This window comes from Phaseolus vulgaris, chromosome 5 (assembly GCF_000499845.2).
Source record: "Phaseolus vulgaris cultivar G19833 chromosome 5, P. vulgaris v2.0, whole genome shotgun sequence".
Taxonomy (NCBI): Eukaryota; Viridiplantae; Streptophyta; class Magnoliopsida; order Fabales; family Fabaceae; genus Phaseolus; species Phaseolus vulgaris.
In genome coordinates this window covers 39,109,839-39,126,409 of record NC_023755.2, presented here as the reverse complement: position 1 = coordinate 39,126,409, position 16,571 = coordinate 39,109,839, and the positions used below count along the sequence as shown (strand labels likewise).

Below are 16,571 nucleotides of genomic sequence, written 5' to 3'. Positions count from 1 at the left end.
CTGAAATTTTCTCTCTAACACAGATTAAGGTTTGGTCATGGATCTCATCAAAGATACCGTCAGCTAATTTCTCATTCTCTGATTGGTGTCTTGAACCCTTGGTATGTATGTATTCTGTTTAGTTTTTATGTAAAAGGTTGTTTCTTGGGTTTCTTTTATTATTGATTGAGATAGGAAAGAGAGTAGGAGGTCTTTTGGTTGATATGTAGATGGAAAGGTAACATTTTCTGAAGCCATTTTTCTAATGTTATTCCAGAAAGTGTATTTTTGGAACCATTATTTTAGGTTATGTATAGATATATCTGGAGTCCTTGTGACCAAGGCCAAGCAGCTAAACTATAGTTGTCATGGATCCTACCAAACTCAAATGCCCTTCTAGAACTCCAACTGCATGAAACATCACAATAATAAAGTTCATTTTCAAATGCTAGAAATCCAAGATGACATAATAGCCAGAGAGGTTCCTTATAAATGCAGAATACAGGAAGATGGAATAGAAATGTTGAATCTAAGAACACAACTCATTGAGGATCTGCTTTATTCCATTCGATAACACTGTCATGATATCTATTACAGAACATATCTTTCGAGAATGAACATTCTAGAACACTAATCATGCACCCTTAGTTCTGGAAATCAAAATTCCACAGCCTTCCAGAACAACCAATCCGGGGAAACCTTTGAAAACGCATTCCAAATAAAATTATAGTTCAAGAGTATTTTAATCTTTTTGATTATGAGGTGCAGGAAGTAAAAGCCTAAAATTTTGTATTAACGTTTGGGCTTGCACTTGCCGTTCGAGTGGCCCTGCAGTAGAGAAGATCAGAAAAAGTAAAATACTCATTGAGAAGTAACTACTTAATTAATTAATGACTTTCAACTAACCTCACCTTTGAAAAAATCCAACTAGTTAAAGCATGTTTGTATTTAGATAATAGTTTTCTCTCATTTTTTTTTTATTTTCTTCTCATACTTTCATATAATTTCATAAAGAAATAAACATGGGGTGTGAAAGAAGCTGGAAAAAGGCGAGGTAATCGTGAGGGTGCAGAACAAAAACAGGGGTGCTCTTTATGCAGCATTGGCATGGCAGCAGCATTGGTTTCTTATCTGCAGAAGGAGGTCACAGGCAACTTAATAATATGAGAGTTTTTTATTATGTTTTGGTTGGTTGCTGGAGGATTATGGCAAGTAAATGTGGGAGAATATTAGAAAGCTGAGGGTTGAGATAGGAGGTGTGTAAGAAGCTGGAAGAAAGTGAGGTTCCTGTGAGAGTGCAGAACAAAAACAGGGGTGCACATTATGCAGCAGTGTCAGGTTTCTACGGAGTTTTGGAGAATGAATGATGAAGGAAGTTGCTTAATTATGCATTGGTGTGGCTGCAGTCAAGTTCTGCATAATTATGCAGTGTGGCAGTAGTTTAGGCCCATCCATGACAGCAGGGTAGAGGTTTGGGTTTGCTTTGTAAGGTTGTGTAAGGGGTTCGGTTAAGTTGTGGTGCATAGATGCTGCTACTTATACTCTAATGTTGGTTAGGAAGCCTAAGCTTACGCAATTTGTCATGCTATAGGTGTTAGTTTAAACTTTTTTGGACCCATAAGCTAGTTGGTAGGGTTTTGGAATTTGTAAAAGGATTGAGACATCCCTGAAGTGGCTGATGAATGTCTAATTTCCGTAATATTTCATATTAAAATATAAACATTTATGAGTATTAATTGCTAATTTACATATAAAATAATTTCTCAATTTATGAATTTATACATTTTTACATTTTTTTATGATCTTTAATTGAATAAGAGCATTTTATTGTCAAATTTAGTGTTAATTGCAAGTTTATAGGGAGAATAGAGATTTGGACTAAAGAAGAATGATATATACTAAAAGGAGAAAGCTGGAAGGCATAGAACGCACAAAAGAGAGAAAAAAAGTCCAACTCAGCAACAAGAATGCGTCAGATTAATTGGGCTAATTTTATGTTTTTATGAACAAGCCCAAAGCGCAACATAGGAAGTCACTTAACCCTAGCAAAATAGGAGGCTATAGGCAAAATCCTAGTGTGCCAGATTGAGAGGAAAACACCATTTAGTGAATTGTAACCAATTGAGAGAATGGAAGGTGTGAGAAGTATGCATGGCTAAGTCTACCCTTTGGGATTGAGAGTAATCTGTTTAAAATCTTATGTATTGAGGTAATATTTAATTATGATATAATATTCTATTCTTGATTGATTATTGGTATTGTTGTTTTGCTTCTAAATATTTGTGACAAAGATTGAAGAGACGCTCTTATCCAACCTACCCACCTCTCACAAAAGCCAAGCTTTTGAAGCATATAGTAAATAAATTTCCAGCTAACTGAGTCATAGACCTTCTCATAATCAACCTTGAAAAATATGCAGCTCCTATTTTTCCTCTTCACTTCTTCCAAGACTTCGTTAGCCACCAAAACACTATCCATTAAACTCCTTCCTACCAAAAAAGCTGATTGCCTGACATCTATGACTTTGTGTAGCACCTTCTTCAACCTCAAGGACATGATTTTAGCAACTATTTTGTACAAGCAACCCACCAAGGAAATCTGTCTAAAGTCATTCAAAACCTAGGGGTTTTCCACTTTAGGGACAAAAGATATAAAAGATGCGTCCATCCCCCTAGGCCAACTCCCACTCTCCTCAAAGTCGTACACCTCTGTTATGATATCTGACTGGATTTCTTCCCAACAAAATTTTATAAACCCAAAATTGAATCCATCGAAGCCCAAGACTCTTCGAACTCTCACAACTCCACACTACACTCTTTATTTCCTCCTCTGTAATTTTTCCTATCAACCCCTGATTATCTTCATCTGTGATGCAGGTGAACTCAGCGTTATCGAGCCTGACCTGTTGCCTAGCCCCTCCACTAAACCACTATTTAAAGAACTCTTTAATCTTTTCCTTTACCACCTCTTGCATTTCCTGCCTTTGAGTATTCCTTCTTTGTTCTGTCAAAAACAATCTCCTTTCCTCCCTCTCATCCTCCTCATGGCCGCTCTCATCATCCCTCACATCCAATTCTTGGATCCTCCTCTGAATATCTTCCCCCTCCTTATTTATATCCCGAAAATCCTGTTCCACACCTTTAGATCCGCTTTCAGCATCTTCAGCTTCTCTTTGAAAACAAAGATCCCCCTACCTTGTATTACTTAATTAAGATAAAAAGAGATATCATTATCAATTTCTTCAAGTATAATACTGAATTAATAAATATTATAAATAATATGACAGTTAAAATCAATATGAGAAGATACAAATTTATAAAAAAATAAAGAAAGAAAAGAAATCAAATAAAAATATAAAAACTCGCTAATAAAAATCTTGCCAAATGTAACCTTTTTTCTCAATGAAGAATAAATAAAATTGAATGAGATATTTTATAGTTGTCTTAACCCTTATACAATAACCAAACCCAACAAAAACCAATTCATAGAGACCCTTGGTTCCTTCATTACTGTAACCAACAAGGGATGTCAAATTTTTGTGATGAACTCTCATAAGAAGTTTAACCTGTAAATCAAAGTCTCAACAATTTTTTAACCTTGTATATCTATTGCTGAGCTCAGGAACTTAGTGTAATGTGATTAAAAATCCAACCTCTGCTTGAAATTGTTGATAACCATGAACAGAAGATGAGGAAAGCATTTTGACTGCAACTGGAGTGTCTTGGATATAACCCAGATAAACTGTTCCAAATCCTCCTTTACCAACAATTGTAGTGAAATTGTTGGTGATTTTAACGATATCAGAGTATGAATAAATTTGTTTTTGGAATTGCAGTGATGAATCATTTGGTTCAGTGTATTGAGGTGATATGGCACTTTGATCCTTTTTTAACATCAAAGCTGTTGAATGTCATATACAAGTTTTTTAAAAACTAACAGGATACGTTTTGAATTCGATTGGAAAATTATCAACAAAAATTACGAATCTTAATAACTGCAGCATCACCTTTAGCTTTTCTTCTTTTAGCGGTTCACAATATAGTTACCACTACTACCAGAAGGATCAAAACCCCGCCAACTGATGCTACTATGGGTGTAACAGTGCTATTGTTTTTCTTGTTGTTGCATTGATAAATTCACATCACTATGTTTTTCTATAGTTGTTAAACTAACATTTTTCTACTCTAATTGTACTCTCATTGCTGACAATTTCTAAAACTGAATCACCTTTTTTTTAACATATTTTTAAAAGCAAAAATCACTAATAAGAGTTTGTATGAGGCCTGATGAGATGACATTCATATTTATATATACTGAATTTGTTGTGAATGTGATAGCTCTAGTTTAATTATCATATGTTTCATTCTTAGACAAAGAATATGATCTTAATGTTTTTTTTTTCTTTCATATATGACAACGTATATTCATATTAAATAAAAACTAGTTGTTATAATCCCATGACCTTTTCCACTGCACGGTAGTCCTAAGATTAGGACATTAATTATTTTCCACTTATTAATGTTGTTTATTTATAGACATGCTCCATTATTATTCTGAGATTGCTTTATACTTATTCCAACATTCTTAATATATTTCAAAATCCGTTTTCTTGCTGATTTTTTGATATATTTAGATAATTCCTTTACCGTCATAGATATTAATTGTTTTTATTCGGTTGTTAAGTATATCATTCTTTAAGCTATCCCTAAAGCTGATGAAAAATCGAAATTAACAAGTCGACTGTGTTACTGGTATGCACTAATATTTAATGTAAATCTTAGCACAATTAAACATTTGAAATTTTTGACTTTGCATAAAACAAATTGAAATGTTATTTTCAACAACAAATTGTGGTGTTTATTTCTTTTATACTCATCATTTGTTACACGTTACGATAATAGAAGATAAAAAAAGATTATGCAAATTTTTGTATGAAATGTTGTATTTTTATCATTTCCAGATACAATGACATTGCTGCACATATGTAGTTTCATTATATCTATGTAACCAGACGGAACGGGAACAAAGGTTAATTAAGATGTGTGCAAATTATAGTTACTTAACATGAATACTTTTTACCTCTTTTTTTTAATCTGAAAATAATAGAATGAAATAAAAAAATACCCTAAAATACAGATAGTATGAAAGAATATTAGTTAAAAATTTATTGGTAGCAATTTGACTAATCATTCTACGTTTTTATCACTATTTTCATAATTTGACTAAATCCTAAACCTTAAACACAAAATCTTACATTTTTCTTAGTTTTTTTTAGGATGCATATTCTTACTTTGCAGCATAAAAGATTATTATGTTTCTTGTTTTATAATTAAGATAATTTAGAATTTATATAAGAGTTAGTACAACCTCTCTCAAGTGTCTTCTTTAATTAAGATAAAAAAAAATAAGCTTTCAAAACTTACCGAAATCTTACACCAGTTCCAGTCAGTTGAGCCAACCAATCATCTAGACCCTCTATAATTACCTAATCCTCACTACACAAAACAAAACAAATGATTGTTGTAGGTAATTCAGCTCACTAATTCCATACCAAAAAACTGTCCAAATGTTAATGTGGACTAGAAATTTCTATACTGAAACTTATCAGCAAAATTTGCTGCATAACGGCACATATTCCAGCAAAGTTGCAGTGCATGCAACGTCAATTTGAGAGAACAATTAGCATCTTAAAATCATCAACAATATGACTGTATATATACTGGATGAATTTGTACAAATGATACAATGTTTAAGTTTCTTTATTTGCTCTCCTTCAACTCAGAATGGCATGATACTAAACTTATCCATTAGCCATTAGCCATCATGCACGGTTGAATAAGAGAAGTAACACTACAAGAAAATCATTAAATAATAACTAAATTAGATACTAATTTAAAGACTAAAAAATTATTGATATCTAATGTGATTTCTACTATTAATAAAATATTATAAAATGATTTGTAAATTGTTATCTAAATTAACTACCAAAATTTTAGCTACTAAAATTTTAGATTTTAAATTAATCTCTAAGATACTGATAGAGACTAATTTAGAATATAAATAGTTAGTAGTTAAAACCTTGGAAGCTAATAGTTAGATACCAATTTAAAAATGACTTTATAAATTTTTATTAATAATATAAACTATTTTAAATACCAATAATTTTTTAGTTTATAAAATGGTCTCTAATTTAGTTAATATAGTGATTAATTATTTTAGTTAAAAATTAGTTTTTATTTAATGATTATTATATTGTAGTTAGAGGGAATTCATCATGAAACAACTGCTGGATTCAAAAGCCTTCCATCTTTCTAACATGCACATCATATTACATACATAAGCATTTTATTGTTAATTTAATATTTCTTAATTAAGAAGCATTATGGTTATGTGATTGAAAGTGAATGCAGTATTATTTTATGAGACAAGTACATGAGTGACAAGTGATGAATATGACAGGAAATTCTAAGTATACAAGTGGATGTGCCATTGACCACGTCGCCCGAATAGAAAAACAAAGTTCCTTTTGTAATACAAGTCACAACAGCAACAAGCCAAGCTCATATATATGTATCATAGTCTACTTCAAAGCCAGAAAGCAGAAGCTGATCAAAAATGGGAATGTCATCGACTTTCATAGGAGCTCTAGTTCTTGTCATTCTGATTCAAGCCAAGGGCCAACCAGGTTTCTTAACAAATTAAAACATGAACTTTCATTAGATCATTATTCTTTTATAAAAGTTTAGCTCAAGTCTCAAGTGCCATGCATATTTTGCATGTTTATGTTTTAGGATTCATCAGCATAGATTGCGGAGCTGAAGCAGGTGCGAACTATACTGAGCCGTCATTACAGATAAATTATGTTTCTGATGAAAATTTCATAAATACTGGTGTGAGAGGGACAATAGCATCTGAAGAGATCAATACACACGCTCAACAACAACTGTGGAGGCTGAGAAGCTTCCCAGAAGGAAAAACGAACTGCTACAAAATAAACATCACAAGAGGCTCTAATTATCTCATCCGCACTCTTTTTCTGTATGGAAATTATGATGGCCGCAATATGTCACCACAGTTTGATCTTCTTCTGGGAGCTAACCTGTGGGATACAGTCACTATACAAAATGCATCCATTACCCAATTCAATGAGATCATACATGTACCTTTACTTGATTTTATACAAATCTGTCTGGTTAACACAGGAAATGGTACACCATTTATAACAGCCATAGAATTGAGGACTTTGAAAAATGATACATACGTCACTGAATCGGGATCACTGGAACGTTACCTGCGGTGCGATTTGGGTTCTAACAGGAGTTACAGGTGAAATCATAGTTATGGATTAAATCTTTTTGTGCATTAAAAGATTGATTGATTGTGTTGTAATTTTCTGATCTTCTTACAGGTACTGGGCTGATGATTATGATCGTTTCTGGTTTACCTGTGACATCAAAGAAGTTTGGACACAGCTAAGTGCTTCGATTTCAGATGATTCTTTTTTTGAGAACGATTACAAACCGGGAGCTACCATCATGAGCACCGCAGTTACACCAGCAAATGGTAATGCTCCGTTGGTAATAGGGTGGGAGCCAGAACATGAAACTGATGAATTCTATGTTTACATGCACTTCACGGAGCTTCAAGTGTTAACCACCAATCAGACAAGACAATTCAACATCACCATGAACGGTGAATTATGGTTTTCAAATTTTTCTCCTCAGTACATGAGCGTCAACACTATATATAGCCCGTCAGGCATCAGCGGGAAAGAAATTAAATTTTCCCTGGAGAGGACCGAAAATTCAACCCTACCTCCCATCATCAATGCCATTGAAATTTACAAAGTAAAACAATTCAATCAATCTGATACATTCCAAGGACATGGGTCGCCATGAATCTGAATACAGAATCTCTTTCCCAGGCCAGATAAATGGTTGTTTGAAGATGAAGATTGTTAGGATTGATTGGTGAGTGAAATGGAGTGTGCAAATAGAAGAAAAATAAATAAATAATCAGGAGTGAATTTCAATGTATAATTATTAACCGTTGCTGTTGTTTTTACTGGTCTTCTTATTTGAATGAATGCAGTTTCATCTTCTAAAAGGATATATCGTTTGTAACTTGGTCTTTGTAAGAGTTATATTTCTTATAAAAAAAAGCAAGAAACGATTGTAATTACAAAATACTCAAGGCAATATTTTTGTGTGTATATGAATTAGCCTACTGAATCAAATATGGATCCACAGGTGTATTTAGATTCACTAACTTCAAACCAACCAATTGGACATCTACAATTTGTCTTCTAAACTATCATTTTTTCATGGTAGTCGATTGTACCCAATGAAAAGAATTATTGGGATTAAGTCTAGTCATCTCACAAAATCAGAGTGAGTTAGATAAATTCTACACAACTCTAGGTTGTCAAAGCTTAATTTTTCTATTTGAAAATGTTTCTCCTGGGCTGGTAGGTTTCTTCCGCTGCTGTTTTTCTCCTTTGAGGTTCAAAGTAGAACTATTCCCATGAGTTTTGGTGATGATTTGAAGTTGAGGTGCACTTTATGCAGCATTGACATGGCAGTAGCATTGGTTTCTTATCTGCAGATGGAGGTCACAGGCAACTTAATAATATGAGAGTTTTTTATTATGTTTTGGTTTGGGTGCTGGAGGCATATGGCAAGTTAATGTGGGAGAAAATTATAAGGCTGAGGGTTGAGATAGGAGGTGTGAAAGAAGCTGGAAGGAAGTGAGGTTCTTGTGAGGGTGCAGAACAAAAACAGGGGCGCACATTATGCAGCAGTGGCAGGTTTCTACAGAGTTTTGGAGAATGAATGATGAAGGAAGTTGCTTAATTATGCATTGGTGTGGGTTGCACTCATGTTCTGCATAATTATGCAGTGTGGCAGCAGATTAGGTCCATCCATGACAGCAGGGTAGAGGTTTGGGTTTGCTTTGTAAGGTTGTGTAAGGGGTTCGGTTAAGTTGTGGTGCATAGTTGCTGCTACTTATACTCTAATGTTGGTTAGGAAGCCTAAGCTTGCGCAATTTGTCATGCTATAGGTGTTAGTTTAAACTTTTTTGGACCTGTAAGCTAGTTGGTAGGGTTTTGAAACTTGTAAACGGGTTGGTACACCCCTAAAATGTCTGATATGTGTCTAACTTCCCTAAAATATAATCTCATAAGAAAATAAACATTTATTAATTTTATTTGTAAAACACCTAGATAGTACCTACTACTGGCTTGAACAATTGTTTCTCGTCTCTCGGTTGCTCCTTCGCTCCTCCTCCTTCCTTCCGTACTCGCTTTCTTGTACTCGGTCGGGGAGTAACTCTCAAATCTTTGAACCGCTTCTAGAATGTCATCGTTGATGGTTTTGTAGAATGTAAGTGGAAATAAACTAATTAAAAACTTACCAATCGATGGATCTCAACGAGTATTAAATCAAGAAGAAAATGTCCATGTTTTTTGTGGTAGAAAGATTTACATTATTAGAATGATGGAAGGCTTTTGAGACCCGGTTTGTGTTTGAGATTAACCCTTGACAGGCCTGATACAATTAGCATTGCATGCAGCCAATTGCCTTATAATAATCCTATTTGCTCAGAGAACACTGCTTAGAATAATTCAAAGATAGGGTTTTATGATCCTCATGCAATTTATATATGTCTCACTTGCCTTGCAAAATTCAAGCATAGACGTATACAACATATGAAAGATTCGTAGCTGACATTTCTAAGCGTTGACACTCCCTGCCATAATGCTCAATGAACTGATAAAAAAAGTGCTAATGCAATTTAAGTTTCTATTAGAAGACATATTTGATGAATAAAAATGAGTTTAGTCAATTAGAAGACATACTAAGTCAATATTGATTTATCTTTAAGCCTAAGTCAATTCTTTTAGGTTGAGACCAATTCATTATTTATTTTTATAACTATTAACTTTTGTACTTTTTGGCAAGTGAACCAAATCCTAGAAGTAATAAAATTGGAAAGTTCAAGTATAGTTTTCCAAGAGATTTGCATGTATTTAGTTAAATGTGAGTTCTTGTTAATTTGTACTAAAGATTTAAAGGCATAAGCTCATAGGAATTTAAAGAGCAGAGATAATTTTAAACTCAAGGTATTCAAAGCTACCAAAATTAAAATTGTATTACTTAATTAGGATAAAAATAGATCTCATTATCAAACCTCTAGCTAAGACCAAGTTATTCTGTTTTGGTTAAACTACTCCAAAACATATTTAATAAAAAAGCACATAGAAAAGCGTAAGGTATAATCCAACACAATCCCTATTCAATTTTGCACCAGCATTGGTGAAACTGTTTTGTACCTAAAACTCAATTTTTTTTAAGAAAACAAAACTTAAATGGAATTATCAATTTTCTTTAATTATATTTAAAATATTATATTGAAAGTTGCTGTGGTAAAACGTTGAAAATGATTGAAGATCAACACATACAACACACTTGGGATGCTTGAACGAACTTCACCATAGGTCCTTTTAGATACATGTTTAATCATTTCTTTAAATAGCAGTAGAAAGTTCTTCTCAATTTCATATTTATCTGCACAAATATACCTGTGTATGTGTATCCCTATTTGATTCAGTAGGCTAATTTATATACAAAACAAAATATTGCCTTGAGTATATTTTGTAATTACAATCGTTTCTTGCTTTTTTTTAATAAGAAATAACTCTTACAAAGACCAAACGATATATCTTTTTTACAAGATGAAACTGCATTCATTCAAATAAGAACACCAGTAAAAACAACAGCAAATCGAAGATACACATGCCGTTGTTATCTCCACTGCTTTCCATACCGAGTTACTATCAAATTCTCCTTCTAACCTTGAGTCAACAATAGCATTGATATCACCTTTCCCAATCAAGGACCTAACCCATTCACATGTGATTTTTTTCCTCATTCTTCGCTATCACTGGTTGACCTGTGATTATCTCTAAAAGCACAACGCCAAAGCTATAAAGACATTTTAAATTTGAGAATTCTGAATAAGATGCATACGTAGTAAGAGGAAATCTTTATTTAGTGCTGGTAGAATTAAACCAGAGAGGTTATTCTTCTCCAAGATTCTGCAAAGAATAGGAAATATAATATAATTTCTATATTTTGATACAGATGATATCAGGAACAACCACGGAAGGAACTTACAAGATCTTTAAGTGTTGCAGTTGTGACAGAAAATAAGGAATTTCACCGTTCAAGCTATTATTTGATAAATCCCTGGAAACCAAATTACTTCCTCTTTTAAATATGTTCAAATCTTGACACATATGCTGTAAGACTTCTTAGGATATAAGTACATCTTTGAATGAATAAAGGATATAAATTATGTTTTGTTTTTCTGGTCTCATGATTCATTAGACCAGGTGAAACAGAGAAACTCACAACATCTCAAGCATGGTGAAATTGAAGGGTCAATCTTTCCATGCAATCCGCTTGAAGATAAATTCCTGTTTTGCACAACTAAATAATTACAATTATGTGCAATAGCTTTCAATTAAGTTGAAAAATGATTGAAGAATATAAGATGTAGTGATAATTATGAGAATGAGGACTTACAAAGTTGTGATTCTTGGAGACTCAATTCCGTAATAAGAACAATTGAGACCATCCCACAAGTAGGCTGCAGGGGCGCATGGATCACCTTCCCAATCTCTTTTCACTCCATAGACTGACTTGATGCTTGTAAGTTGTAATCGCATCAACTATAAGATGTATAAGATCTTACCATTCAAGATCCAATTAGGTACTGAATCGTCTTCTTAATTTGTCTCATGTCAACTCGTCCACATAAGTAAAGATACTTGTTAAGAAGATCACCATGTCGATTTTCTTCAGCAGTTTGTCCAGACTACCACAATACCCACGACTTTTGATCTATTTGTGTCTCGTGATATGATTCTGTTGTTGTGGTTGTTCCAGATTCCAGATGATTACTTTGTTGTTCTGGTTGGAGACATGATCACAGAGGAAGCCCCTCCTACTTACCAAACAATGTTACATTGGATGGAGTTCGTGATGAAACAGGCGCTAGTCTGGACAAGGGCATGAACTGCTGAAGAAAATCGGCATGGTGATCTTCTTAACAAGTATCTTTATTCATGTGGACGAGTTGACATGAGACAAATTGAGAAGACGATTCAGTACCTGATTGAATCTGGAATGGTAAGATCTTATACATTTTCCGTAGTCTATCATGGCCTTCAGCGATTGTATTTCTCATAATGAAACATACTCATACCTGCTTGAATCAGAATGACAAGAACTATAGCTCCTAGGAAAGTCGATGACATTCCCATTTTCCATCACCTTCTGTTTTCTGGCTTTGAAGCTTTGTGGCTTTGAAGTAGACTATGACGCATATATATTCAGTTGGTGTTGTGAGTTGTACTACAAAAGGAACTATGTTTGTGTTCGGGCGACGTGGTCAATGTCAACGTCGAGGAAAGTCTAAACAGGGATATCCACTTGCTTACCGCCGTGAAGATTTGGTTTAGATAAAATTTAAGTTTAATTTTCTTAGATCGTCTAGAAGTGTTAGATTGTCTAATTTTTTAAATCGTCTATCAATTTGCACTACAACAAAATGATTAAAGAAACTATTTTTTAGAGATTAAAATAATTAGTTACAATAGTAACTAAATTAGAGACCATTTTAAAAACTAAAAAAAATATTGTGGTTTCTAAATTAGTTTCTATTACTGTTACATAGTTCATCTACCGGTCTCATTGAATCACTGTCTTTTAACAAAGAATAAATAAAATAAAATAAGGCACTTTAGGGTGTCTCAACCTTTATTTCATTCTATTTTTTTTAATAAAACAGATAAAAAATTATCATGTTACGTAATTATAATTTACACACATCTTAATTATAATTATTTCCCTTGAGCCACGACAAAACCGAAATAAGATCTTTCCTTACTTCTCCTTCCACACTTTACCAAAAAAATTCATTTAAAAAAAATTAAAATATCTTGAATTGTAAATTCTTTTCAACAATTCTACTTAGAAGAGTTTCGACATATCGAACATCGCCACGCAAGAGAAAGAAACAGAAGAAAAAAAGGAAAAAGGCAGAGAGAAGGAGTCTTTGTAATTCAACAAATTTCACATAGAAAAACGCATTTTTTTTCAAAACAAGAAGAGGGTATGACAAATAAAAAAAGAATTAAAATGTTTTATTTTATTTTATTTTTTATCAACAAAAAGATTAAATAACAGGAATCATTTAGGGTGGTTCAACCCTTATACATACCTAAAAACTATGAGACAATTTCTCTGGTCTCTCAAACCAACAAATAGAGAGACAAACAAATCTACCACTTAAAACCCGTACAGTCCGTTCACTTTCAAGACTAACCCGTACCAATTCAAGACTAACCCGTACAAATTCAAATCTAACCCGTACAAACTCAAAACCAAACCCAATACAATCTCTTTGCAACCATAACAAGGGGCAAAAAGAACAACAAATAACCCAACCGAAGGAGTAACTCTTATAAAAGCTCACTTTATTGAAAACATATCAGCTTTAGGATCAATGCACCAGTAAAACTAGCAGAAACAGTTTTAGAAGTTACCTAAGACCAAGCCTTTATCACCCCTCCTTGGAAAATATGTTTATTCCTGTGCTTCCATAATTCACTAACTACAGCTATCCAAACACAATTCCAAACTACCTGGACAGGAGAATTTAGCAAACTAAAATGCAAGAAGTGAGCTGTTGGGACAACATGGTCAACCGACGCAATCCCTAACCATGTATAGCACTGATTCCAGACTAACCAAGCTATCCTGCAGTCAAAAAAACATGTGTTTTGTCGACTCCACAGCCATCCTGCAAAAACTACATAGATTGGTATCCACCAAAACCCCACGTCTCTCCAAGTTAGCTTTTGTGGCAATCGAATTAATCAACACCCTCCAAGCGATAATTTGTGCTGAGGGCAAAGCAGTAGTCTTCCAAAGGAAGACAAACACATTTTTTCCCTCAACAGGGCCTCTTAAAAGATCATAGGCAGATTTTACCGAGAAACCACTATCCTTACCAGCCTTCCAAACTCGACTATCTGCAGAATTCAAGATAGGGGTCTTTCCATGCACTTCTTGTAACAGCCGGACTTCCTGGCATATTTCCCAATCAAACAGACCTCTCCTCCAAATTAACTTCCACTCCCATCTATCATTAACCCACTCTCCACAAGACTGTAAACTACCTTCTTTATTACCACACAAAGAGAACAATCTTGGGAATTTACTTCTCAAATCTTCGTTGCCCACCCAAACATCTTTCCAAAACAAAATATCCTTCCCGTCTCCCACTCTCCACTCGCAACAATTCTCAAAGGATTTACTCCAATCCTCCATCCCCCAACCCCCTTCAAGTCTCTCCACCAGCTGGAATCCTTAGCATTACTTCTTTGTTCTTGCAAATTTCTCCAACCTCCGTATTTAGATTCAAGAATTTCTTTCCACAGACCATCCTTCTCAGTCTCCAGACGCCAAATCCACTTACCCAGCAGTGCTGCAGTGAAAAACCTTAAATTCAAAATTCCAAGACCATCCTTTATTTTATTTTTGCCATGCTGAATTTTGACATGGTTGTTTTTGTCGATTTTGTTGAAAGTATTGATATTGCAGCATCCACTTGATTTACTTTGAAATTCCTGTCATGTTCATCACTTATCCCTCATGCACCTGCGTCTGAATCAATAAAATTGTTCAACATTCACTGGTCGGTCAATCAATATATATTGTAAATGGAAATAAAGTAATAAAAAACATAGCAATCGATGGATGTAAACGAATATTAAATCAAGAAGAAAATGTCCATGTTTTTTTGTGGTAGAAAGATTTACATTTATTAGAATGATGGAAGGCTTTTGAAACCCTGAAATGCTCTATTATATTAATTTATCTTTGCTGATAAAAAAATAGAGAAGTATAACATAAGAAAAAATTCGTAGCTTACATTTCTAAGCGTTGACACTCCCTGTCATAATGCTCAATCACTGATAAAAAAAGTGCAAATGCAATTTAAGTATCTATTACAAGACATCTTTGATGAAAAAAAAATGAGTTTAGTCAATTAGAACACATACTAAGTTTTATTTTTTAGGCCTAAGTCAATTCTTTTAGGGTGAGACTAATTCATTATATTCATTTTTATAACTCTTAACTCTTTGTCAACTGAACCAAATTCTAGAAGTAGTAAAATTGAAAAGTTTAAATATAGTTTTCCAAAAAATTTGCATGCATTTAGTCAATATGAGTTGTTATTAATTTGTACTAAAGATTTAAAGGCATAAGCTCATAGGAATTTAAAGAGCAATATAGTTCTAAACTCAAAGTATTCAAAGCTACCAAACTTAAAATTATATTACTTAATTAGGATAAAAATAGGTATCATTATCAATTCCTTAAATTAATAAATATTAATAGAAATACTAGAGTTATCATGTCTGTCTATCCAATTTTTTATTTTTATCATTTACATATAGTTATGATTAATATTAAAAATTGAATAAAAAATGTTATTATTCACACACTTATATTGTCAGTATCAATTTATAATTCATTTTAATAAATATCAATATACATTAGAAAATAATATATTATGATTGAAATATAATTAACATAATAATTATATATAGTAATAACTTAGTGATGATTAAATATATTTAAAATCTTGTATTATTTATTACTTAAAAAAATATATATTTAAAATCTTAATTTATAATATTGATTGATATACCAATATTTATTAGAATTATTTGTTGTATGAACTTATAAAATTCACAATTTATGATTTTTAGTTGGAGAAGAGAAACTCATTTGTTATAATTTTTTAATAGAATAATTTATTTTTAATAAATAATTACTTTGAAAAGTTTAAAATTTTAAAATAATCATTAAATTTTGAGTGGAACTGCATAAACCATCAAAGCCGTAAAAAAGAGGGCCTTCCCTTCTTCTTAGCTTAACCTTCATATTGCCTTCAAACTTCCATCAACCTAATGCAGCAGAAAACAACCCATAGAACACCAACCTACAGGTCCTCTGCCAATTCTGGTTGATACTGCTGGTTAGAAGTGCCACAGCGGTTGTGAAGCTCGGATACAGCAAAAAATAAGCCGTCGGTGTTTCCGATACACTGCGGACACACGGCGGAAGCGTGCCCGACACGGTGTCAGACGCTTTTTATTGGGCCGGAAACGGCCCTCTTTCTGAATACGTCGGAGGAGGCACGTTTCCCTCCTTGGACACGTTAGAAAAGCTAAAAAAAAATGCAGTTCAGTGTTTTAAAGACCTCTTCTCTTCCACACTAAATCTCAGATAAAATCTGATAAAATCTAAACAAAATATTAAAATCTTCAAAAAGTAAAAGTTAAACATTATGTTTTTCTTGATTGTTTTTCATATAACAAAATATATTACTACATTTTAATTTATATATAGCCGTGTCCCATATCCTATAATTTTCAGTTTAGCCGTATCTTCATGTCCGTGTCCGTATCGTATCCGTGCCCGTATCCGTGTTTGGGCTTAACACAATCTGCA

General features: G+C 33.3%; 1 protein-coding gene and 1 long non-coding RNA gene across 4 annotated transcripts; one reads left to right on the top strand and one right to left on the bottom strand.

Annotated features, from left to right (window-relative positions):
• Positions 1-6,530: 6,530 nt before the first annotated feature.
• Positions 6,531-8,090, top strand: LOC137835890 (LRR receptor-like serine/threonine-protein kinase IOS1). Its single transcript, XM_068644633.1, has 3 exons — positions 6,531-6,664; positions 6,771-7,305; positions 7,388-8,090. Exons 1-3 carry the CDS (start codon positions 6,595-6,597, stop codon positions 7,875-7,877), a joined length of 1,095 nt encoding a protein of 364 aa, XP_068500734.1. The 5' UTR covers positions 6,531-6,594; the 3' UTR covers positions 7,878-8,090.
• Positions 8,091-10,454: 2,364 nt separating this feature from the next.
• On the bottom strand, positions 10,455-12,354 carry LOC137835891 (uncharacterized). Of its 3 annotated transcripts, XR_011085165.1 has the most exons (4): positions 11,568-12,354; positions 11,394-11,458; positions 11,157-11,228; positions 10,455-11,077 (listed from the first exon to the last, which is right to left on the bottom strand). It is a non-coding gene; the product is annotated as an uncharacterized lncRNA (long non-coding RNA). The 3 variants fall into 3 exon arrangements; XR_011085164.1 differs by having other exon boundaries at positions 11,157-11,458; XR_011085163.1 differs by having other exon boundaries at positions 10,455-11,458.
• Between the last annotated feature and the right edge of the window lie 4,217 nt (positions 12,355-16,571).

Coding starts and splice junctions, on each gene's coding strand:
- LOC137835890 (XM_068644633.1), top strand. CDS start 6,595: ATGGGAATGTCATCGACTTTCATAGGAGCTCTAGTTCTTGTCATTCTG. Junction 6,665..6,770: donor TCAAGCCAAGGGCCAACCAG/GTTTCTTAACAA, acceptor TTTATGTTTTAG/GATTCATCAGCATAGATTGC. Junction 7,306..7,387: donor GGTTCTAACAGGAGTTACAG/GTGAAATCATAG, acceptor ATCTTCTTACAG/GTACTGGGCTGATGATTATG.